Source organism: Candoia aspera, chromosome 10, assembly GCF_035149785.1.
Source record: "Candoia aspera isolate rCanAsp1 chromosome 10, rCanAsp1.hap2, whole genome shotgun sequence".
In the NCBI taxonomy this organism is placed as follows: domain Eukaryota; kingdom Metazoa; phylum Chordata; class Lepidosauria; order Squamata; family Boidae; genus Candoia; species Candoia aspera.
The window spans coordinates 10,174,575-10,198,431 of record NC_086162.1 but is presented as its reverse complement, the minus strand read 5'-3'; the positions used below and the strand labels follow the sequence as shown (position 1 = coordinate 10,198,431).

The 23,857-nt window shown below is 41.7% G+C and overlaps 1 protein-coding gene across 3 annotated transcripts in view; it reads right to left on the bottom strand.

Annotated features, from left to right (window-relative positions):
* Window positions 1–21,943, bottom strand: part of MACO1 (macoilin 1) — a 70,797-nt gene extending 48,854 nt beyond the window's left edge. Inside the window, exon 1 of one of the 3 annotated variants that reach the window (XM_063312558.1) lies at window positions 21,662–21,943. In XM_063312558.1, coding sequence (XP_063168628.1) covers window positions 21,662–21,741 — 80 coding nt within the window. In that variant the 5' untranslated portion in view covers window positions 21,742–21,943. The remainder of the gene's footprint in view (window positions 1–21,661) is intronic. The other 2 variants (XM_063312557.1, XM_063312559.1) reach the window with 2 other exon arrangements.
* Window positions 21,944–23,857: the final 1,914 nt, after the last annotated feature.

Here is a 23,857-nt window from a genome sequence, read left to right as displayed (position 1 = left end):
GTTAGAAGACGTGGCATATCCCCAGCTTCCAATAGTTGGCTTACAGTATTTGCAAGACATAAGAGAGAGTTTCTGGTTTACAAATGACAGTAAGTAACTTACAAAGGGAAAATTTGCTTTTCCATTCTCACTGGCAGGAGGAGCCTAACCTTGTTGCTGAGTTTGAAGTTGGAAGCGAGCCAGTAACTTTGCCAAGGTATCTTCCCAACAGTATTGATTTCATGAGATACGGGTGCATCTTTCCTTGTACATGTCTAAACTCACAGATCTTTCTGTATCAAAAACTGCCAGCTTTTACTACAAAATTATGTGAACCCATTCTTTTCCATCATTCAGTAGTTCCAAGAATAGGCAGCTACTTGCAATACTTCAGTTCCCCTAACATTGTACTAATGTCTGAACTACTTACAGTATCACTTCTTTTTCTGAAAGCTCAACTTCTAGATTTATAGACCACCAATTTAAAACCCAGGGGACCATTGGGTATTCTTCTGTTAAATATGCAAAATTTATATGATTTTTCTGATCCATTTTCAGTGTGGCTGCAAGCATAGCTTTGGAACTGAAACTACAACACTCATCTTGGGGAATGACTTCTGTCACCAGAGCAGTGGGAACGCAGTCTTGTAAATTCTCCTAGCAAAGGAACATTTTCAGGGCAAGAGCCACATTTGATTTTTGAGTAGTATATTGGGGGTTAGTAGTATCTTTCAGGTATGTTGGGAGTCTTCAGCAAAGGATCGTTACCTTGCCGTGGTGCTGGAGCTTGAGCATCTCAGTGATGCCATGAGCTAAACTGTGAAGGGCCACCCAAGACGGGAAGGTCATGACAGAGAGGTCAGACTAAATGCGATCCCTGGGGAAGGTAATGGCAACCCACCCCAGTATTCTTGCCATGAAAACTAAATGGATCAGTACAACCAGAGATATGTCGGTATATCATCGGAAGATGAGACCCCCAGGTCGGAAGATGGTCAAAATGCTACTGGGGAGGAACAGAGGATGAGCTCAACTAGCCCCAGACGTGATGACGCAGCTAGCTCAAAGCCGAAAGGACGGCTAGCAGCCGACAGTGCTGGTGGTGAATGGTGAATCTGATGTTCTAAGGATCAACACACCATTGGAACCTGGAATGTAAGATCTATGAGCCAGAGCAAATTGGATGTGGTTATTGGAGAGATGTCAAGATTAAAGATAGACATTTTGGGCGTCAGTGAACTGAAATGGACTGGAATGGGTCACTTCACATCAAATGACCACCAGATCTACTACTGTGGACAAGAGGACCACAGAAGAAATGGAGTAGCCTTCCTAATTAATAGTAAAGTGGCTAAAGCAGTGCTTGGATACAATCCAAAAAACGATAGAATGATCTCAATTCGAATTCAGGGCAAGCCATCTAACATCACAGTGATCCAAATATACGCCCCAACCACAGATGCTGAAGAAGCTGAAGTAGAGCAGTTCTATGAGGATCTGCAGCACCTACTGGACAACACGCCTAAAAGATGTTATTTTCATCACAGGAGACTGGAATGCTAAGGTAGGCAGTCAAATGACACCTGGAATTACAGGTAAGCATGGCCTGGGAGAACAAAACGAAGCAGGACATAGGCTGATAGAATTTTGCCAAGACAACTCACTCTGCATAACAAACACTCTCTTCCAACAACCTAAGAGACAGCTTTATACAAGGACTTCACCAGATGGACAACAGGGAAATCAGATTGACTACATCCATTGCAGCAAAAGGTGGCGGACATCTATACAGTCGGTAAAAACAAGACTACTTCTTGCACAATTTAGGATCAGACTAAAGAGATTAGGGAAGACCCACAGACCAGCTAGATATGAGCTCACTAATATTCCTAAGGAATATGCAGTGGAGGTGAAGAATAGATTTAAGGGACTGGACTTAGTAGATAGGGTCCCGGAAGAACTCTGGACAGAAGTTCGCAACATTGTTCAGGAGGCAGCAACAAAATACATCCCAAAGAAAGAGAAAACCAAGAAGGCAAAGTGGCTGTCTGCTGAGACACTAGAAGTAGCCCAAGAAAGAAGGAAAGCAAAAGGCAACAGTGATAGGGGGAGATATGCCCAATTAAATGCAAAATTCCAGAGGTTAGCCAGAAGAGATAAGGAATTATTTTTAAACAAGCAATGCACGGAATTGGAAGAAGACAATAGAATAGGAAGGACAAGAGACCTCTTCCAGAAAATTAGAAACATTGGAGGTAAATTCCAGGCAAAAATGGGTATGATCAAAAACAAAGATGGCAAGGACCTAACAGAAGAAGAAGAGATCAAGAAAAGGTGGCAAGAATATACAGAAGACCTGTATAGGAAGGATAACAATATCGGGGATAGCTCTGACGGTGTGGTCAGTGAGCTAGAGCCAGACATCCTGAAGAGTGAGGTTGAGTGGGCCTTAAGAAGCATTGCTAATAACAAGGCAGCAGGAGACGACGGCATCCCAGCTGAACTGTTCAAAATCTTGCAAGATGATGCTGTCAAGGTAATGCATGCTATATGCCAGCAAATTTGGAAAACACAGGAATGGCCATCAGACTGGAAAAAATCAACTTATATCCCCATACCAAAAAAGGGAAACACTAAAGAATGTTCAAACTATCAAACAGCGGCACTCATTTCACATGTCAGGAAGGTAATGCTCAAGATGACTTCAGCAATTCATGGAGAGAGAATTGCCAGATGTACAAGCTGGGTTTAGAAAAGGCAGAGGAACTAGGGACCAAATTGCCAATATCCGCTGGATAATGGAAAAAGCCAGGGAGTTTCAGAAAAACATCTATTTCTATTTTATTGACTGTTCTAAAGCCTTTGACTGTGTGGACCATAACAAATTGTGGCAAGTTCTTAGAGGTATGGGGATACCAAGTCATCTTGTATGCCTCCTGAAAAATCTGTATAACGACCAAGTAGCAACAGTAAGAGCAGACCAGGGAACAACAGACTGGTTTAAGATTGGGAAAGGAGTACGGCAGGGCTGTATACTCTCACCCTACCTATTCAACTTGTATGCAGAACACATCATGCGACATGCTGGGCTTGAGGAATCCAAGGCTGGAGTTAAAATCGCTGGAAGAAACATTAACAATCTCAGATATGCAGATGATACCACTTTGATGGCTGAAAGCGAAGAGGAACTGAGCAGCCTTATGATGAAGGTGAAAGAAGAAAGTGCAAAAGCTGGCTTGCAGCTAAACCTCAAAAAAACCAAGATTATGGCAACCCGCTTGATAACTGGCAAATAGAGGGAGAAAATGTAGAAGCAGTGAAAGACTTTGTATTTCTCGGTGCAAAGATTACTGCAGATGCTGACTGCAGTCAGGAAATCAGAAGACGTTTAATCCTTGGAAGAAGAGCAATGACAAATCTCGATAAAATAGTTAAGAGCAGAGACATCACACTGACAACAAAGGTCCGCATAGTTAAAGCAATGGTGTTCCCTGTAGTAACATATGGCTGAGAGAGCTGGACCATAAGGAAGGCTGAGAGAAGCAAGATCGATGCTTTGGAACTGTGGTGTTGGAGGAAAATTCTGAGAGTGCCTTGGACTGCAAGAAGATGAAACCAGTCCATCCTCCAGGAAATAAAGCCAGACTGCTCACTTGAGGGAATGATATTCAAGGCAAAACTGAAATACTTTGGCCACATAATGAGAAGACAGGACACCCTGGAGAAGATGCTGATGCTAGGGAGAGTGGAAGGCAAAAGGAAGAGGGGCCGACCAAGGGCAAGAAGGACGGATGACATTCTAGAGGGGACGGACTCGTCCCTGGGGGAGCTGGGGGTGTTGACGACCGACAGGAAGCTCTGGCGTGGGCTGGTCCATGAAGTCACGAAGAGTCGGAAGCGACTGAATGAATAAACAACAACAAAATGTTGGGGGTGCCATTCCAAAAACAGGCTGAGCTGGGAGAAATGATCAGATCATTTGTGTATGATCAAATGTAAGTACATTATGCCCCATAAATTTAATAATTTTCCCATGTTAAATGAAAATTTACAAACTCTTGACAAATTTGGGCAAGGCCTTAAGGCCATGTTTTTCACTGAATACCTGCTGGCCTCAGGTTATGTATTCTTGCTTTAACTGGTTTGATATCATTGATCGTGCTATCTTTCCTGCTAAGCTGTGTGGGTTGGGAATGATAATAGTCTTGGGATGGTTTGTTTTCTATCTAAATAGAGGAATTCTATTTGACTCCTTAGGCAATGGATTTTTGGAATCTGACAGGTACCTTTTTAATCCCTTATACATGAGATCACTGGACAATGTTATCTGGGATTTGGACTGAAGTTCCATTAGCATAAAAATGATTCTCAGTATTTGTTCTCTTTCCATCAAATTCAAAAGAGGTGCTGTACTGCATGTTGTTAATCAGTGCTTGGATGCACTACTGGATTGGGTGAAAGCCATTTAACTGAGACTCCATTTAGTCAAGATGGAGAAATTACTAGAGGAGAGATCATTTGTTTAGCTGAGTACCATTCATCCTGCTCCACTTGGCTTCTACAGCCCTCTATAGTTCACAGTTCAGGGATACTCACTGATCTAGTTTACATATAACAGAAAGCAAGCTATTGCCGGTGGCTTGGCTGTAAAAGGAAGTGTGTGAGTACACAGCAAAGCACATTCAGACTGATATACTAGCAAACCACTATTTGTATAATGGCTCAATCAGTTAAGAGGTGTTTTTGCATGCATTTGCAATCTGTTGAAAGTTAACACAGGAATATTCAGTTTGTGAATTGAAAGAACAGTTTGGTGAATTGCTCCTGTCAGCAAAGGACGGGAGGGATGCGTGCATTGCCGGTATCGGAACCTCAAGATTGTGACAGCCTTGAGAAATTGCTAGATGCTTATTTTTCAGATGGATTGTGAGATTATTTAAACAGGCTCCAAGAGACACATTTATGAAGTCATTTATGAAACACAGCAGCCCTGTAGTATCATTTTAGGTCTAATGTATAACAGAAGGATAGCCAGGTTGGTGTATGATTAAAGGCATCAGGCAAGGACCTGAGGGACCGTGAGTTCTAGTCCTGCTTTAGCATAAAGCCAGATGAGTAACTCTGGGCCAGTCACTGCCTCTAAGCCCTAGGGAAAAAGCAATGTCAAACCATTTTTGAAATGCCAAGAAAACTGCAAGGACTTGTCTAGGGAGTCACCAGGAGTCAAGACTGACTGAAAGACATCAAACAAACAAAAACATACAGGTAGTCCTCCACTTACGACCACAATTGGGACCAAAATTTCTGTCGTAAGTCATTGTGGCCGTAAGTCGACTCACCATGTGACCAGACCCAATTTTACGACCATTTTTATGATGGTTGTTAAGCAAATCCAGTTTCCCCAATGCACTTTTTTTGCCATTTTTTGCCAGAAACCAGCAAAAAGGGTCACAAATAGTGATCATGCCGCTGCAGGACACAGCAACTGGTTGTAAATGCAAGTTGGCTGCCAAGCACCCAAACTGCAATCATGTGACTGCAGGGGTGGTATGACAGTTGTAAGTGCAAGTACAAGCCATAAAGCACTTTTTCTGAGGCCGCTGTAATGTTAAACCATTGTTAAACGAACGGTCGTAAGCTGAGGACTACCTACACATACAATGCCCCCTCACCCCACAAACCCTCTAAACCAGGAAATACCCCATCACTCTGACGGGACCTTCTCACCAGACTGATTATTCAGTTCAGTTCATATGAGTACCTTAAAAAGATTGCTTCAAATGACTAAAACACATCGAATACAACCCCCATAAGGCAAAGTTCTCAATTTCAATGGCTGAATAATTTTTAAAGTATTTAACAACTGTTAAAAAATAAGTCTTCCTGACCATTCAAATGCTGATTATCCCTGAACAGCAGATGAAACACTCTTCCCAATAGTTTTTACTTTCTGTTTCCAGCACAATTTCTAAAAAGTTACTACACATGCTGGAAATCCTTAACAGAATGATAAATAATTTATCTGCATAATTAGAATTACTGACACAATGGCTCAAGATTGTCCAAATATTTTTTACTGTAACAGCAAATGTTTCGGACTCAGGTTCACATCTTCAGTCTTCAAGGATAGGACCCCATCCTTTGAAGCGGCTCATGAAATGTATCAGGGCAAGGCTAAAACTTTCATGAAGTGAAAGGTTCACTGCAAACTTAATATTACTGATCTTTTAAATGATTAAGGGATCGAAGGGATGCTGGAGCCATGCACTTTCTTCACTTCCCAAGTAATCTTTTTTTAAAAAACATACACTGAAAATGAAGAAGATAACCCTCATAAATATATTGAAGCAATTTGTTTCAAGGACCCTATGTAGGGAACACATTTGTAAATTTAAGGAGAGTGATAAAATTGTAAACATTTATGTTCAATAGATTTGTCCAAAAAGAGAGGAGAAAATACTATTAGGAACATTTTTAAATACCCAGAGTAGGTTTTACATATGATGCACATTACCCTGTGGCAATGGGCAAATCATTTTTATCAGGATCGCCTTTATAGTGATAGTTTGGAACAACTGATGAGGGCAATCCCAGCAAACTGTACCATCACAGCAAAAACAAAGCCTAAAAGTGAGAAGAAATTTGCACAGGGGAAAAAGAGGAAAAGCAAGACCCCGAGAAACTACTGTTTGCCTCTATAAACATTCAGCCCCAAAACAGAGTAAAGGAAAGGAGGAGGATGAAATGCAATAATGTTAGGAATGAAACAGAAGAAAGCCTCCTGCCTTTTGGAAAAAAGTGGTGGTAGCTTGCCTCTTTCAGGAAGTATAAAAAAGAGGCATTACAAAAGAAATATAATCTATAATCCCAGAAAAAAATCAGCAATTTCTTTTTCCCGGTTCTTTTTCTATGTTACAACGCTGTCCTATGAAATCACTGTCATGGGAAATCTACAGTTAAGATTTTTGTCCTATCCATTTACTTCTTAGAAAGCATCTTATCTCTCTCTCCATTTGTGACTTCAGGTCAAGACACACAACCAGCAAAAAACATGCTGTAATAGCAGTACCAAAGTACAGATGCAGCATTTAGCATTAGCAGATCCAATCAAACGTAAAGCATCAATGCTAGAAACCAGGAGACTGGGAGTTCTAGTCCTGCCTTAGGCACGAAAGCCGGCTGGGTGACTTTGGGCCAGTCCCTTTCTCTCAGCCCAATCCACCTCACAGGAGTGTTGTTGTAGGGAAAATAGGAGGAGGAAGGGGTATTAGGTATGTTTGCCACCTTGAGTTATTTATAAAAAATAACAAAGGCGGGATAGAAAATAAATAAATAAAAAAATAAAATAAAATAAAATTCCTCTTTAACAAACCATAGTTTGAGAGTGCTCTCAGAGATCTGTAAGAACCATGAAAATCAGGAATTAACCCAAACTAGGGAGGGAGTGAGCAAGAACACAAGTTCATTCATGTAACCCCAAACCATGCCTTGGTGTTACATTAGAATTCACCCAGCAAAGCTTTCAAATCTGTCCTGCTCGTGTTTACAGAATCAATTAACTTCAGCCTTGAAATTTAAACAAATAATGCTTTAAATATTATTTAATTGGGAGTTCAAGAGAAACAAAGACAGAGGGCAGAGATACTGGACAGTGTAGCTGCAATTAAAGATCAAATATGGGAGTTAGAAGGCAATACAACAGCACCTACTCTGCAAAAGGAAAAGCATACCGTGCGTAGGAAGCAACAGCACAGGGAATTTCCATGCTAATATAGGAAACTGTATCTAATAAGAATAAACAAACTAACTGCAGATTTTGCCCTAAGGCTCCCTTGGCAAACATTCCTCCTACACTGGAGTCGTTGCTGAATTACAAACCTGATATTGTAAACTCTGTGTTATACAGACCAACTTCCTAGAAACAGCACTCAGTACAATGCTTTTTCAGAACATCAGGGTTGGAATAGATGGGTTTTAACTTTCGTCCTTTAGACAGATGCAAAGCTGAAATGAAAAAGAAGTAAGGGCTGCAAGGCTATTATCTATCAGTATCTATCAGTAAGTATTAACATAACCTTCTGATGGACAGATTAGACTGTAGTTAATTTTCTTCATTTTTATTAAAATGACCGCTCTTAGGCCAGGTACATTACAAGGGAAATGCACACAGAAAAATATATGTTGACATATTACATAGTTCACCTATTCTAACTTGGCTTGCCGATAACTTCTAATCAATACTGAAAAGGTAACTGTTCTAAAAGTTGCTTAGGACAGTGCTTCTCAACCTCAGCAGCTTTAAGATGTGTGGACTTCAACTCCCAGAATTCCCCAGCTAGCATTTTGGGAGTTGAAGTGCACACATCTTAAAAGTTGCTGAGATTGAGAAGCACTGGCTTAGGACAATCTCCAAGGGACAAACATTTCAGAGTATGTTATAGTATACTATCCATTACAGTAAGTGGTATTTCATTTAGGAAGCTCTGGCATGGGCTGATCCATGAAGTCACGAAGAGTTGGAAGCAACTGAACGAATAAACAACGAATAAACAACAAAAAATATTCCTAACAGTAGGTCTAATTAGTTAAAAAAAATCAACTGAGTCAGGAAGCAGTAAAGTTGTATATAAAGAAACAATACTGCTCCTTATCTTTGCATTTATAATGTTTACATTGTCATGAAGTTCATTTCCAATCCTAAGACAAAATACTATAATGTTCTATTTTAATATTTATTACTTTCATTGTAAATTGTTTCAAAATGTGCCTGAATGGAAAACAGCATAAAAACATATTAAATATTGTTGAAGTACTATGAGGAAGTACACTTTTAAGTTAGTGAAATCTAGCCACTCTCTATTTTAATATGCAACAGTTTCCACCATAATTTGAAGTTGCCTTCTATTAATATAGTTACTTATTACTTAATTACAAAAACGTTATTGAATCCCCAACATGGCCAATGGTGTCCCCTTAATAAATATTCACTCATTATTATTAGAAACACTCACTGCTTATTGAAAAAGAGATGAATAAGCCCTGTGGGAAAATTTGAACATGGCCAAAACTTGTTCAGCCCCACCAATTTTGATTTCATCTTTGATGTCATGTTAATTGATACAAAAATTGGCCAGACATCCAGACATAGGAAAAGGGTGTTAAATCATTAGTCTGATAATCACAGGGAAGGAGGAGTTAATGTGGGTAAGTGCACGTAGAGAGCCAGTTTGGTGTAATGGTTTAGGGCACCTGGCTACAAAATGGGAGACTAATTCTAGTCCGACCTTAGACATAAAGTCAGCTTTGTAACTTTGGGCCAGTCCCTGTTTTCTAGCCCTAAGAAAAGGACACTGGAAAACCACCTTTAAAAATCTTGCCAAGAAAACTGCATAGACTTGTCTAGGCAGTCACCAGGAGTCCAGAATGACCTGAAGGTACCAAAAAAAAAAAGAGAAGAAGTTCATGTAATTCTATACATACAAGCGAGCAGGTGGCAGAGGATGGATGAAAGAGCTCCTCTCCTCTTTAATGAGCAGAGAAACAAGTGGGCTGCCAGAGGAAAGAGCTCCTCCTATATCCAGGATAGAAATGTACCAAGAATCTCCTCTGCCAGCCTCCAGAAGGCTGGTAAAGGGTTTTGCAAGTTAGCAATGTTTGTGGACTTAGTTACAAACTTGGATTAGCTAATGAGTTTTGGACAGAAGTTAGATTTGTCCTAAGAGTTTCCAGGCATTTTCTGTCATAAAAAAGCAATGAGATTGTGCTGAACAATCCCAGTAATGCACAGTGCTCTGATCTTGCTTTCTGGCTGTTCCTTGTTATTAGTATCTTTTTCTGAATGACAAACTAAACCACACACACAGTCCCCCACAATCTATTAGCTGTTCTGTTTGTTTGCCAATAAGCCATAAAATGACTTGTCATATTATCCAAACTTGGTCACAGTGATATGAATGAATGAATGAATGAATGAATGAATGAATGAATGAATGACTCTCTCTTTCTCTCCCTCTGTGAGACTAGACTGAAGCTAGTCAGTCTAGCTAAAGATGAGCAGACATGTACGCAGAGAGGACAAAAGCCAGGAAACTTGTCTAAAAGATCCCTTCAGGGAGTTAGATAAGAAGGAAGCAAGTCGTTAAGGAAACAAAGGAAAAATGTCCGCTGAACCAGACAAAGGAAGCTGGGCCTGAGCACATGGAAACCCCCACCCTAATCCCATCTACAGCTACCAAACTTGTGAAATCAACAAAGCAAGGACTTCTGGGGATAAAAGGGGTCCCGAAGCCCGCCCACTCCTTGAGTCGGTTTTTGGACCCAGACTCGGCAGCTTCTGTCCCTCTAGCTAGTGCCTGGCAGCTTAGTTGGACGTAGTGTGGATGAGCATGTGCGAAAGAGCAATGTATCTTGCAACCAGTAAAGTTTTGCTGTTACTTTAAATTCACTGGGTGTCCGTGTATTTCAAAGAACCTGTTGTGCCTCAGTGTTCAGTTGAAAGTTATTTGTGTGTCCCTAATTACTTCCCGGCTGTTGACCAGGGCTGTGTGTCTTGTCTGCTCAAGCCGCACCTATCTGGAAAACCCAGGGAGAAAGCAAGGGGGGCTGACAAGATCCACGTGCCTCAGCAGGCTGTGAATCTGTGAGCGACTGACCATAAGCCAAACCTGGGAGCTTGTGTGTGTAACACCTCTCTCTGCAGTGATTGATGGAAAGATGGAGACACCAATGAAAGTACTACTCCCCCACCAACCTTCTATGGGAAAGGCAGGTATATTCTACCAAAAAGACTATAGCTGATCTAGTCTAGTTGGACTAGGTTTGGAGGCCTACATTCAAGTACCTCCTCAGAAACAGAAGCTCACTGAGTGATTTGCAGCTGGTCGTTAGCGCAATTGATCTCAAAGGGTTGTGGTATGGTATGGTCTGGAAGAAGGAGCTCTACATTCGTCACATTGAGTTCTGGGAAGAAAGTGAAATATTCACCAGATATGTAGCACACTAGTTAACAACAGAGTTAATGTCCATACTTCCTCCTTACAGAATAGATTAGGAATAAGTAATTTACAGGCAGGTTTGCATAAAGAAATCAACACAGATCAATAAGACAACAACACGGAATTGTCCAACAGGCTCAGGCAAATTATTCAACAAGATTCTTTGCTCATGAACAAAATACCCCCTGGATACGATTCTCCAAGCCAGGAGAAACCACAGCTGCTTGAAACCTTGGGACTGCTGCTTTGACCCTCTACCTAGATCTTCTAGGCTCCATGGGAAATGCTTCCATCAGAGAGATGCTTCATTTGTGAAAGAAACATTGTCAAATGATCTGTAATACCTATTTCATAATAAACAACAGAGGAAGAACCCATCAAATGGAAATCAAATCTGGACTTCTTTCAAAATTAAACCTGCCAGAGATAGTCATTAAGCACCACTACAAGAATAGAAGGACATTAAACAGAACGGAAGAGTTCATCACATTTGAAACCAAAAGACAGGGATCCGAAGACATTTTTAAAATATAAACATTAAAAACCACAGATCAAGGAGGAATAAAGAGCCATGGAGGAATACATATCGAATTGCATTATGCCATTTTAAGGCAAACATGTCTATTTGACAAAGGAAGGGATATAGTTATGATCTACTCATCAGAAGTCGAATAAATAGCAGTTTTGCAACAAACCCACCTTGCTATATACGAAAGGTTCTACAACAAGCAGTAAGAAAGTAATTATATGCCACGTTGTTAAATAGATGCTAAGATGTGGTGCGGGTGGCGTAATCCAATATAAAACAAATTCCATGAAAAGATCTATTAGTATTTATCAATTCCAATATTTACCACATTGTGTATTACAGTATTACTCACTAAAATTTCTCCAGGATAAAGCTACTGAACAAAAGCAGCAGCCATCTCATATCGAAGCAGATTTGCCAGTAAGGCACAGATGTTACTATCTATTAGCATTTTTTTATCCACCACTTCCTTTTACACATGATGGTTATTTGTGGCCACAGGGGGAGTTGGATACCAAGCAAGCTTTTGTCAGGCTTCTCTCGGGTCTTCCTGGAGGCAATTCTTAATTCCCATGAGGGTGTGGTTGTTTATAAGCTTGTTCCAGTGCACAACTGCATATCATATGTGGCATTAAGAAAGCAAATTTAGCCATCGTAGAGAACTACCCTCCAACAACAATGCATTCAGAAAATACACATGGTATATTTTCTTTCAGACTGCATCTTTTCAGAGCGTAAGTAGGTTGAAAATCCCAGTACATGGTAAACTAGCTTGTTTGAAAGGAGGTGAGGCTAGTTTTCTTATTACGGTATGCAAATTTGTCTCATGATTACCTACATTCTGAAACTGTAGACTACTTGCAGAACTGTATCACGTGCTTATTCTGAATGTGAAGATTAGCATAAAATAGATGCCGCATTATGTTTACAGAGGTGTTAAGCGGAAGCATATTTTTACCTAAGGACAGGTGATGTCCTAACAGCCAGGAACCACGCTGAGACGAGGAATAGGTCTCTAGTGTTTTATTACTGCTACATTAGACAGAAAATCCCAACAAACTGAAGAAGCGTGGGAAAAACCCAGACAGATAAACCCCAAAGGTCAAGGCGGGTCTGATCTGTGTCTCTTTGAATGGCTGCTCAACTCCGCAGTACTACGCATGCGTTTTCCCCCCTGGACAGGGCCCCCCTCCTGCTCGCCATCCGTACTCATGACAGGTGATATAAATTTAAATAATAAATAAATAGAGAGACCTGGTTGTAGCGACACCTACACAGGTACAAACCTGGCGTGCTTCCAGGTGCTACTTTGCTCCATACTTTCCTCTATGGGGAAAAGTACCACCAGTGATATAAAAGGGGGGAAGGAACTTGTTCAAATCCTCATAGACCAAAGGTTCTTCATCCTTGACCTATAACATGCTGTAAGTAACCATGAAGAAGTCAGCGTTAGAAAATGGGCCCCCCGTTCTTCCACCACGGAAATCTCTGTCCCCCAACAATAGGAAATGCTTAGCAGTTTAAGAGAAAGGAGGCACTGGACTAACTGCAATCATCGTTGTACAAAAGGTTCTGTATCAGGGGAACTGAAGCCAGGAACACCAACCCTGTAAGTGCTAGCAAAGAATCAGCACATTAACGATCTACTCCAAAATCCAATAAAATCTTAGTAACACTCTTTTAAAATGGGCAGTTTTTACTTCATTTGTTTTTCTCTTACGATCCCATCTTTGCATGTTAAGTTATTGGGAAACATATAAATACACAATTTTCTGAATTCTTTTAGAAGAATTTGGAAATCTCGCTCAGGTTTCTCACTGCCAAACCTATGAGCTACGCCACTAATCGCCTCTATTGGCTCTGCTATAAAGGGATCCCTTAGGAATGGACTGTTCATTACACGGAGACTCTTGTGGGCGTGTGTCCAGTTGTGACAATGAAAGAAGTGACTCTCTTATGGCTTTCATCATCACAAGTTCATCACACTAGCTCCCCTACTATGTGTTGTTGTTATTTGTTCAGTCGCTTCCGACTCTTCGTGACTTCATGGACCAGCCCATGCCAGAGCTTCCTGTCGGTTGTCACCACCCCCAGCTCTCCCAAGGTTGAGTCCGTCACCTCTAGAATATCATCCATCCATCTTGCCTTGCCCTTGGTCAGCCCCTCTTCCTTTTGCCTTCCACTTTCCCCAGCATCATCATCTTCTCCAGGGTGTCCTGTCTTCTCATTATGTGGCCAAAGTACTTCAGTTTTGCCTTTGATATCATTCCCTCAAATGAGCAGTCTGGCTTTATTTCTTGGAGTATGGACTGGTTTGATCTTCTTGCGGTCCAAGGCACCCTCAGAGTTTTCCTCCAACACCACAGTTCCAAAGCATCGATCTTCCTTCTCCCCTATTATGTGGCCTGCCTTTAAAGTGCAGCTAGAGTATTACCATATCAAGGCTGCTGCCTCTCTAAGGCAAGTCAGAAATATTCCCTATCTCAACCGACAGTGTTCAAAAACCCTGAATAAGATTACTTGCAGCTTCTTTCTAAAATTGTGACCTACAGAGCCAGGATAGGCGATATATATAATATAAAAAAAATTAAAAATTAAAAAAAGAGGACGCATCTCCATTGCTAAACCCTTCTTCTTCTTCTTTTAAAAGGCAGCTTACAACATGTCAAGGAGACAGGCTTATAAAAGCTATCAGTAAGAAACAAGAAATAAGGGTCCCTTGAACTGTACTTTATCTCTGAGGCCTGTATGAACACGTAGGACAATTCAGGGTGGCATCTCTCAAGCTGATTTCCTGGTTCTTTGACCAACCTTGGGTAGGCCCCTAGACTAAAAAACATATTAATCCAAATTAAAATGTAAAGCAGTTTACTCTGAAAGACTCAGAACTGTTATGCTTTGAGATCCATGCAGGAATTCCAATGCATTTATTCATTCATTCATTCATTCATTCATTCTTCAAATTTTATTACCGCCCATCTCCCCCAAAAGAGGGACTCTGGGCAGCTTACAATAAAATCAAGCTACAACAATAAATGTTAAAATCCCATAAAAATCAAGCACATTACAAATATAAAATGCAATAAATAAATATAAAATGCAAGAGGCTATAAAATTCCAAGCTGGTGGGAGGGGCTCGAGGGTGCGAGCCACCCCCAAGAATGGTGACCCACTTTCCCACCCCAAGCGAGATTAGTATTATCCACAAAAGGTTCTTTGCAATATGGTAATATCTATTCCACATTCATTTGCTTCTACCTACTACCCACTACATACATAGGCCAAGTGAACTATAAATAGAATCAGTACATTATCACAGCCTATGATTTTCAACAATCTGCTCCACAGTTCCTTCTGAACATTTTGTATTTCTCTTCAAGAATCTCTTAGCCGTATAGCTGAATTCAGTATACCTCCCATTTTCTTATAGCAAGGAAGTAGCCCTGTGCAAACTAACACCAAGAAAACTCCACCTTAAAAAAATAGATCCAGAAGTTAGTGACTTTGCTGAAGACAGTGATTAACCATCATCCTTTAAGAAAGCTCAAGTCTTAGCATAAAGTATCTTCACAATTATTTTTCAGTGCAGAATGGCATAATTTAAGCTATTTGGTTGTCCTAACACACCAGTAGTTTAAAGCATATCTTGTGTTTGATATCTATAAAGATTAAACAACAATTGGAAACACAATTGTTGCAACATGCCTAGTGGTAATGGTGGTTTCCGGCACTTTGACACAGAAGAGCCTATGGCCACGCTGTAAGACCAGACCTGTAATGGACCTTGTCTCTCTAACACTGTTATTATTTGCTCTTCTCAGAAAACCAGGCACAAAACCACACATGTACAACCTTCTGTGCTATCCATTTGAGGTGCATCATTTAGTGCCTTTGTGCCAAAAACGGGCTATCATGATCATGAGCACAATCAGTCCCTGAAATGGTTGTGGATAAGCTTTGGACCTTAATACGTATAATGTGGCTTATAACTGTGGTTTTTTTTTTTTACAATATAGTATTGATTCCAATAGCTTTGATTATTGTTTTTCATGATTTTAACTTAATGGGTCTGCATCTTTGGCATTCAGAATTGTATCTGAGCATGATAGCCTTGGGCATAGATTCAACTTAAATAAATAAACATTTCATGCAAAATCAAAGCAGAGCTCTCCCTATACTAAGTAGTCCTTGCAGAAAAAAAATCTACTATATATACTGTAAGTGTGCTGCCTTTCCCACTTACGATACTGTAAGTCTCACCACTCATGCTTCCTGATGCAAAAAAACAACCAAATGATGAATTTTTCATAGTAAAGTATATTTGAAAGCAGGTATATAAAAAATCATCAATGTATTACTTTTTGTTTTATTACATTTAAATTACATCTTAATTTTTTTTTAAATGTTTAAGAAAATAATGAACCAAGTCCAGAGATACAATCATGAGCAGAACCTATTTATGTTTGATTGTTCTTAGTATGAGAAATAAAGAGATAAGTTAACAGATCTGGTAACTGACCTCTTTCTAAAAATGCAAAGACCAAAAAAAGAGTAAATTAATACAGTACTGTATCTGAGGTGATGGAATAGCACGATTAAAAGATCTGGTAATTGTTCTTCTAACCATTATGGCAAAAATACCCTCCAAATATCTACATCATTTAATGGAGCCATAGCCATTTCAGCCCCTAATCACTTTACAAGAATGCATTTGCTTGCTTGGTACCAAAATTATCATTCTATTTTTTGATGGAAACTATTCTGAAAAAAAAAAAAAAAGACTAAACTACAATATGGTAATACCTTTTAAAAATGAAACCTACGTTGCTGAACAACAAATAAGATGCATTCAGCATAAATATGAGTGCTGATTCAATGCTTTTTCTCAAAGGAAGAAAAAACAGAGAGAAATATTTTACACACAACACTGAGCAACAAGTCCCATAAGCCAATGGAAGCTTCCTTTTATTTTTCTTCAGCAGCAGCAAAGATCCTGGTCTCCTGCAAGTCATATAGCAAACTACTTTAAGTACTGATTTGGAATGGCGGGGGGGCAGGGGGGGGAATAGGTTTTCAGCAATTCAGAATACCATTGCTATGTACATCCATTTGAGGGCAGCAGCAGAGTGCCAAGGTAGTATGGAATGCTCCACTGGTTTGGCTGGCATCAATTGGATCTTCCCCTCCCAGAGGGATCTCCTTCCAATGACTACCCCATCTAGTCTTTAATTATTTATTCATCCATATAATACAATCTATGAATGCATCCCTCCACAAAGAGCAGGGGCACTGGAAAAATCGGGGGGGGGGGCGGGGGGGAGAGGAATGGAAGGATAGAAATCATGTACAATACAGTTTTGACTCAGTTCCAATACTAAGATTCAAAGATAGAATCTGTAGCCTTTCCGGAAAAGGTGAGTTTTGACGTAGACATAAAGCTAGTAAGAGATTGCAATATAGCACTGTTTGCAGGCACAAGTGGTATTTGGTAACGTTACATAAGAATTTTAACTGGAATGTGCATTTTTGTTCTCCTACCCTCAAATCATTTTGGTGTAAGGCAATGGCAAACTGCTTCTGTAACCATGCCACCAAAAATGCATGGAGGTGCTCATCAGGAGTTGTGCTTGACTATGACTTTAGATTGTAAACATGTATGTATGGCATTGTTTTTTTTTAAACAGTACCCAGAAAATATTAGTCCATTCATATATATTTACTGGTCTAAGAAACTAGTAAACTGTATTAGCCACCTTCTTTGTGGCTTGCATGCAAACTATTTGTCTCTTAAAGTTAACAAAAAATGTCCCTTCTAACCCCCCATTCTTCCATCAGCAGCAATGAACTGCACACATGCCTTGTAGGGAATTCCTGGTCGCTTATGGCTATTAGACAAGTTACTCCACAGTGTGTCCGATCCAAGTAGCCACTTGGAGCCCATCATCAAATTTACAGAGACTAATCCGGAACAAATTTCTCAAGTTTTTCACATTCTTTGATGTCAACATGACAATTCTGTAATTACTCTAGCTCTGACAAAACACAGTATTGTAGAAATATTATTTTCAATCGTGGTGCTCAACATTTATGTAAGATCACATCCATTCTCAATAAGCTTATAACAGCCTTCTAAAATAGATCAGTATTATCACATTTATTATTTATCACAAATCTTCCACTAGGATAGAATGCTGAGATAATTTGTTTTAGAGTCACTTACTGACTTTATAGCTGAACTAAGATTTGAACTAATATGCCAATAAGAGGTGGTTAGTGCCCTCCAATACGCTAGTGGGAATTCTGGGTAGTGTAATCCTACACAAGGCTGTTGAAACCTGGTTTATTTCCAATGCAGTTTTAGCACCTCAGCTAGAGCTTAATGCATGTATTCTAGAAATAAAATCATAGAGAAAGCTGGTAATTTATTCAAAATGTTATTATTTACTGCATATATCAATAGGAACAGGAGGGCTCCTAATAATGCTATACAGACCCACATTTTTTCAAGAGATCCATCCAACACAGCATTTTATTATAGACACACTTCTACCCTAGCAGCGTCTTTCCAGTCCTTAACCAACTGTGCCAAGTTCTTCCACCTCCAAAATCTCTGCTCTGCAAAAAAATATTCAACATAAAGCCAAAAAACCTTACTTCGTTCTTGGCATGGCATCACAAAGTGCAAGGTAATATTCTCCCATATTAAGTTTAAAGAAGTACAGGGATCTGGTACAGCAAAGTGAAACTCATGCGTTACTCTAATAAATTAATCATATGTCTGAAATATCTGCCGATCGATGTTCAATTGGGAAGCAGAATATAAATCTTGCCAAGTTTAGCCCCATATTTGAAAGAAAAAAACAGGATTACTAAGTAACCCTATCTGCTGTGACCTGGCAAAGCAGCACAACAAAATCTGCGCTGAAGACTGGGCCATGATCTCAGGGCCACACAGCACCTTGTCTGCAGCATGTATGTAGTAGGTTCATCTTCTGCCTCTGTCTTTGCTGACATCTGCAGGGGACAAGAGTCCTGTATATGCTCAAGCAAGACTACTGCCACTCAAGACCAAGGAAAGCTATACTTTAAGACTGTCATTTCAACACATAACCATCTAAGACAGTGTTTCTCAACCGTGGCAACTTTAAGATGTGTAGACTTCAACTCCCAGAATTCCCCAGCCAGCTGGCTAGGGAATTCTGGGAGTTGAAGTCTACACATCTTAAAGTTGCCAAGGTTGAGAAACACTGCTCCAAGAGAATGAGGAACTTAAAAAGTGGTATATTCATTCTTAATGGTAAATTAAGAAAATAACTGTTATAGGTTAGATTTACAGACATGCAGATCGGTGTTAATTCTGTTGCTGGAAGGGCCATACCTTCTCCTTTCCCGGCAAGGATTATTTTAGCATTATATACATAAATGAGCACTCACAGAAGAAAGCTAGTCGAGGAGGTGTCAATAACTAGAGATGGGCTCTATACAGCTCCAAATCCTACTGAGAACCAAAATTTATCAAAGCAAGCAGTGGATAATTTTGTAAACACTCTTATGCATTTGATCTTGTCCGGGCTAAGAGACAGGCTTCCAACTTTGCCAGATCAGTGAAGACTCAGGCCCTGTCCAGTGCATTTTGATAGCTGGAAAATACTAAGCCAGACCTCTATTTTGTTCTGCCATGGATTTGGTCAGCCTTGGTTTCTCTCCTAGCAATCTTAAAAACAGCCCAGCCTTGGATTATTTGTATAAAGTTTCGTTTTGTGTAAGTAACAATCGGGGAGAATACTGAAATAGCCTGCCCTGCCAACCCTTTTCCTAAACATTTAAAGGGTATTACTTACTATTGTATAAAGAACTCACACCAGAAATATTTGAAAAAGATATAAATGAGTCTGGAAAATAATAACATTCTGCTGTTCTTAAGCAGTTAGCTATGCAGTATTATATAACAGAACTTCAATTCAAGTGGGCAAATTTCCTTTGAGGAAAAAATAGGCTTTCACAGATGGCTCTCATTCTATGTTATTCTTTATGACGGTTATTAATCCGTGACTTCTCTGAAAACAAAAGTCATAAGCCATGTAGTGGTGGGTATTAATTGATCTTGTGCTTTCTCTTCCTTTCCAAGTCATTGTGAAAATATAGTTCCTCAGGCTTAGCCAATAACAAGTACAATTTGTCTGCCAAACTTTGTATCTATTAGGCACTTCGTAGTTATATAAACTGACAGCATCATAGCATTTTCTGCAAATTGTGCAGGACTTTACACTGAGAAACTACTGAAATTCATGGCTGGAGGAAGTGAATAAAGCAAAATATTGTGTCCAGCTAATGATAATTACTTTTTTAAAAAGCACTACTGTGTATAGCGTGCAAAAACCAAATTAACAGGGAAAATCCCAATTCTTTAGTATAATTCTTGCCAGAAAACACAAACCATTTTTGGTTTAGCACCAAAAAGGAAAATAAATGCAGAACAAAACAGACATGGAAAGTTTGAAAACCAGCTGTGATTCCCCAACCGGGGAAGGAAGCCTGAACTTAATCTCCAGAAAGGTTACAATCACAAGAAGGAAAACTCCATCATTTAAAGCATTTTTAAACTATAAAGTCCCCCCACTCCAAAGGTTCTGGGGTAAGAGACTGTGACAAATAGTAAAGGGGTAGGAAGGTAAACACAAGAAGAAAACTAAGTGTAGAGAAAAACGTAAGGCATGTAAAACCATTAAGGAGAAGGACTGGGAAATGTAATTGCTGAAGAAATAGTAAAAAGCAGAAGATCATAATAAATGAGATGAGTCATTACCAAAACTCATTGAGAGGGAATACTGATGGCATGAGAGAGGGCACTGGAGTAGCTTGGCAAAGCACAGTGGAGAGGGATGAAAAGATGGGAGCAGGCTCATTACTGTAAAGAAGGTCTATGGCAATAGACCTCCATAAAAAACATCTGCAGAGAAGAGTTATCACTGTATGATGGTTATTAATCCAGACAAGTACAGAGATAGTATGACAGGATCCTACAGAAAAGTCTGTCAATATAGAGCAATTTTCCTGGTGTAGGTGTGGTGTAACTAGATTGATGACCAACCATAGGAAAGGAATGACCTCATGCAGAGAATCCTTCAGAAGATCGCATGGCTACCTGTCTTGTACAGCGAAAGAATGAACAGCTGTGGGAGCAGTAGACCCAAGAGAAAAGGCTTCCACTGGGCGCGCACAGCAAGCTAGAAAGGCAGATTGGCCACGTGTGTGTATATGGGAGCAGAACTGGAGCTTCAGGAAAGGAAATCTGTCCACAGGCTGCACTACACCTGGAAGACTCTAAAAAGCTGCTGTCAGAGTGCACACGTGGCTTTGGCAGGTAAGGCAGGTCCTCAAAAAAAGGTTTAAAATCTGAACGACAGTCATGCCTGTGAGTGACAGGGACTTCTGACCTATCGCTACTTCATTGCCTTAGCCAAGATGGGTCACAAACGTGGCATTACCTCCAGACCAACTATTCTCCCCCAACCTGGTGCTCTCTAGAGGCAGCCGACTACACATCCAATTCCACCACGCCAGCATCCTGGGGGCCATGCCAGCTGCAGTCCTAAGACCTGGAGGACGCCGTGCTGGGAGTAGACTTGAGTTTGGAAAGAAAATGGAAACGAGGCCATCTAGGACCACCTCTAGAAGACAGGGCTTTGGGAGTCTGGGGGAAAAAAGCAACCCAAGCTACTGTCCCCCAAGCAGGCTGCACTACAACTCCCATGCTCCCCTCGCTTTCTTTATGAAAGGGCTCGCAGAACTGCAGGGGGGATTGAGGCCGCCGAGCCCTCCGCAGGAAACAACCCTCCGGGGCGGCCGGGGACGATGGGAAGGGCGCCCCACCGCTTCTGAAGGCGCCGGCTGGGAAGGGCTGCCCGGCGGGTCGGGAGCGCGGCTCCGGCGGGCCCTCCAGGGAGCCGCGGGGGCTTTGGAAACCGGGGGCCCGCGCGGGGCCTGGCGGAGGGTCCGGGGAGAGACACCGGCCTCGACGGCCGCCCAGCCGCGGGTCTGAGGGGAGCTGAGGAGGAGGGGGGCGGCGGCGGCAGGCCAGGGAGCAGCGGCCGGTTCCCCCCCGCCTGAGGGGAACGCCTCGGCCGGGACGGGGCGGGCGAGGCAGGTGCGGCCCTACCTGCCGTAGATGCCCTCCGTGATGCGGTTCCGCTTCAGCGGCCGCCGGAGTTTGCTGCAGTCGGCGCTCCGGCGCTTCATCCTCCCGCCCGGCTCGCGGAGTCCCAACCTGGCCTGGCGGCGGCGGCGACCCCTCCTCCTGCCCCGCCCGGATCACGGCGACAACATCCGAGCGCGCCGGTCCGTCGGAGCTCCGTGCGGAGGCCCGGAAAGGCTCCCGCTCCCGTTTCGTGCTTTGGCGCTCCCTCTCCCCGCCCCTTCCTTCCTCTCCTCTCTTTTTTTCCTCTCGGAAACAAAGAAATAAAAAATAATTTCAGATCCGTCCCTCCCCGCCGCCGCGGCCCCGCGCGCAGGCTCCACGCCTCGCCCCGCCTCCTTTCAGGCCGAGGCCAATCGGCGGCAGGCCAAACATGAGGGCGAAGCAGGGGAGAATCAATCAGCGCGGGGCGACGGCGAAGAGAGGCGGACGGGCCGGCCAATGAGAGGAACAGCAAGCGACCGCCCGCCCCTTCCTAAGATGACAAGAGCCGCCCAGTCGCGCGAACCACCGTCCTGAAAAGTCCGTGACAGAAAGGATTGAAGAGGAGCGTGTCCAATCCTGGGGCGGAGTAGAGGAGAGGGGCGGGGCAGCCTCAATGTTCCCCAATGGGAGAGAAAGAAAATTGTTTTTTTTTCTTTGATCTCACCCTTTGGTTTTGTGTTAGGGTATGGCCCTCTACGTTTAATTGACGTGAACGCTGACCAATAAATTCCAAACAAAGCCCGCGTCATCCAAGGACCGAAAGTAAGAAGAGGCAAAGAATAATGATCCCGCTACATTCTAAAACAGGCTCGCGGGCGGACCCGCCCACCTACAAAAGTGATGAGAAGATTAACCAATCAAAACGACGCTGGACGAAAACGGCAGTGAGGCCGACCAATAGGATACTGGACCAAGTGGGACTAGGCGTAATGACCATGCAAAGTGACCTGGGAATTCGAGTCTTGGCCAATCAGGGTGGGATTCCTCCTCTGTAGCCTTTTGTTAAGGTGGCTGCGTATCTCTTTAAAGAGGAGGAAGTCCGGGGTGCCGTTTTGTTCTGCTTTATCCTGCTTTCCTCACAAGTTTTCCTATTCCCTTGGCGCCTGCATAAATAATTTCCCCTTTTCCAAAATAGATTTTATGTTCCCCATCCTGAGCTCTTATACTGGGAACTAAGTTGCCTCAGTTTTGATAGAAGAGTTTCCCTTGGAGTAAACATATTTAAGTGCTACTCAGAAGTTTACTCTTGAGAATACGAAGTTGATCTGTTTGCGGGGTTCATTTCGGAATCAACCGTTTACACGATTGGGATGTTGCTAAGAAGAACGCGTTGGCAATGAAAAAGCAAGGCTTGTTTTGCATCTGTAGTGTGTTTGTGTGTGTGTATATACACATACATAAACACACACACAGGACCCCCCCCAACAAACCAACATGGAAAGGGCGGGCGGAAGAATGAAGGACCTCAAAGGACAAAACCCAAAATACCGTGACAGGGAGTTGCGCAGGCTGGTGGTGGCTGCAGAAAAGGACATTGGATCTCTCCTGATGCTGCAATAAAAAAGTGCAGCTATAAGCAGGCATGGACAGACTGTTACTCTGAGCTTGCTCCATCATACAAGAGTAAGATGTGAATGTAATAAATCAATGAGGAAGCATCATATATGTGGACACAACAGATGCAAACTGATTATCATCGCTGAAAGTATTTACTTGCAGAAACTCTGACCGAGGGTGGAAATGACTTATAGTCAATAATTTAAAGGTTGCTGCTTCAAGCAAGATGAACTGCACAATTTCCTGCTATGATGTCCTTCATCTCGTCGTGCTTTTCTTCCTTTGCTGCTGTTGCCATTGTCCTTGGCTTTATGTTAGGCTGTTTGAAGGCTGTCAAAGAGGCTCCTTCAAGAGCCAAGCATAACAGTGATGTTCTGCAGGCTAGTGAAGAGAAGGGTAGAATCCGGCCCTGAAGTTGAAAAATGCACTTACAGGTAGTTCTCGTTTAGTGACTGCCTTGTATAGCAACCATTTGCATTTACGATGGTGATGAAAAAGTAACTTTATGACCAATCCTCGCATTTATGACCTTTGCAGGTCTGCAAAGCAAAGGAAAGCTGAAGTAAGATCATAAGCACGGTTGTGGTTTCACATAGCAAATGATTTACTTAATGACCA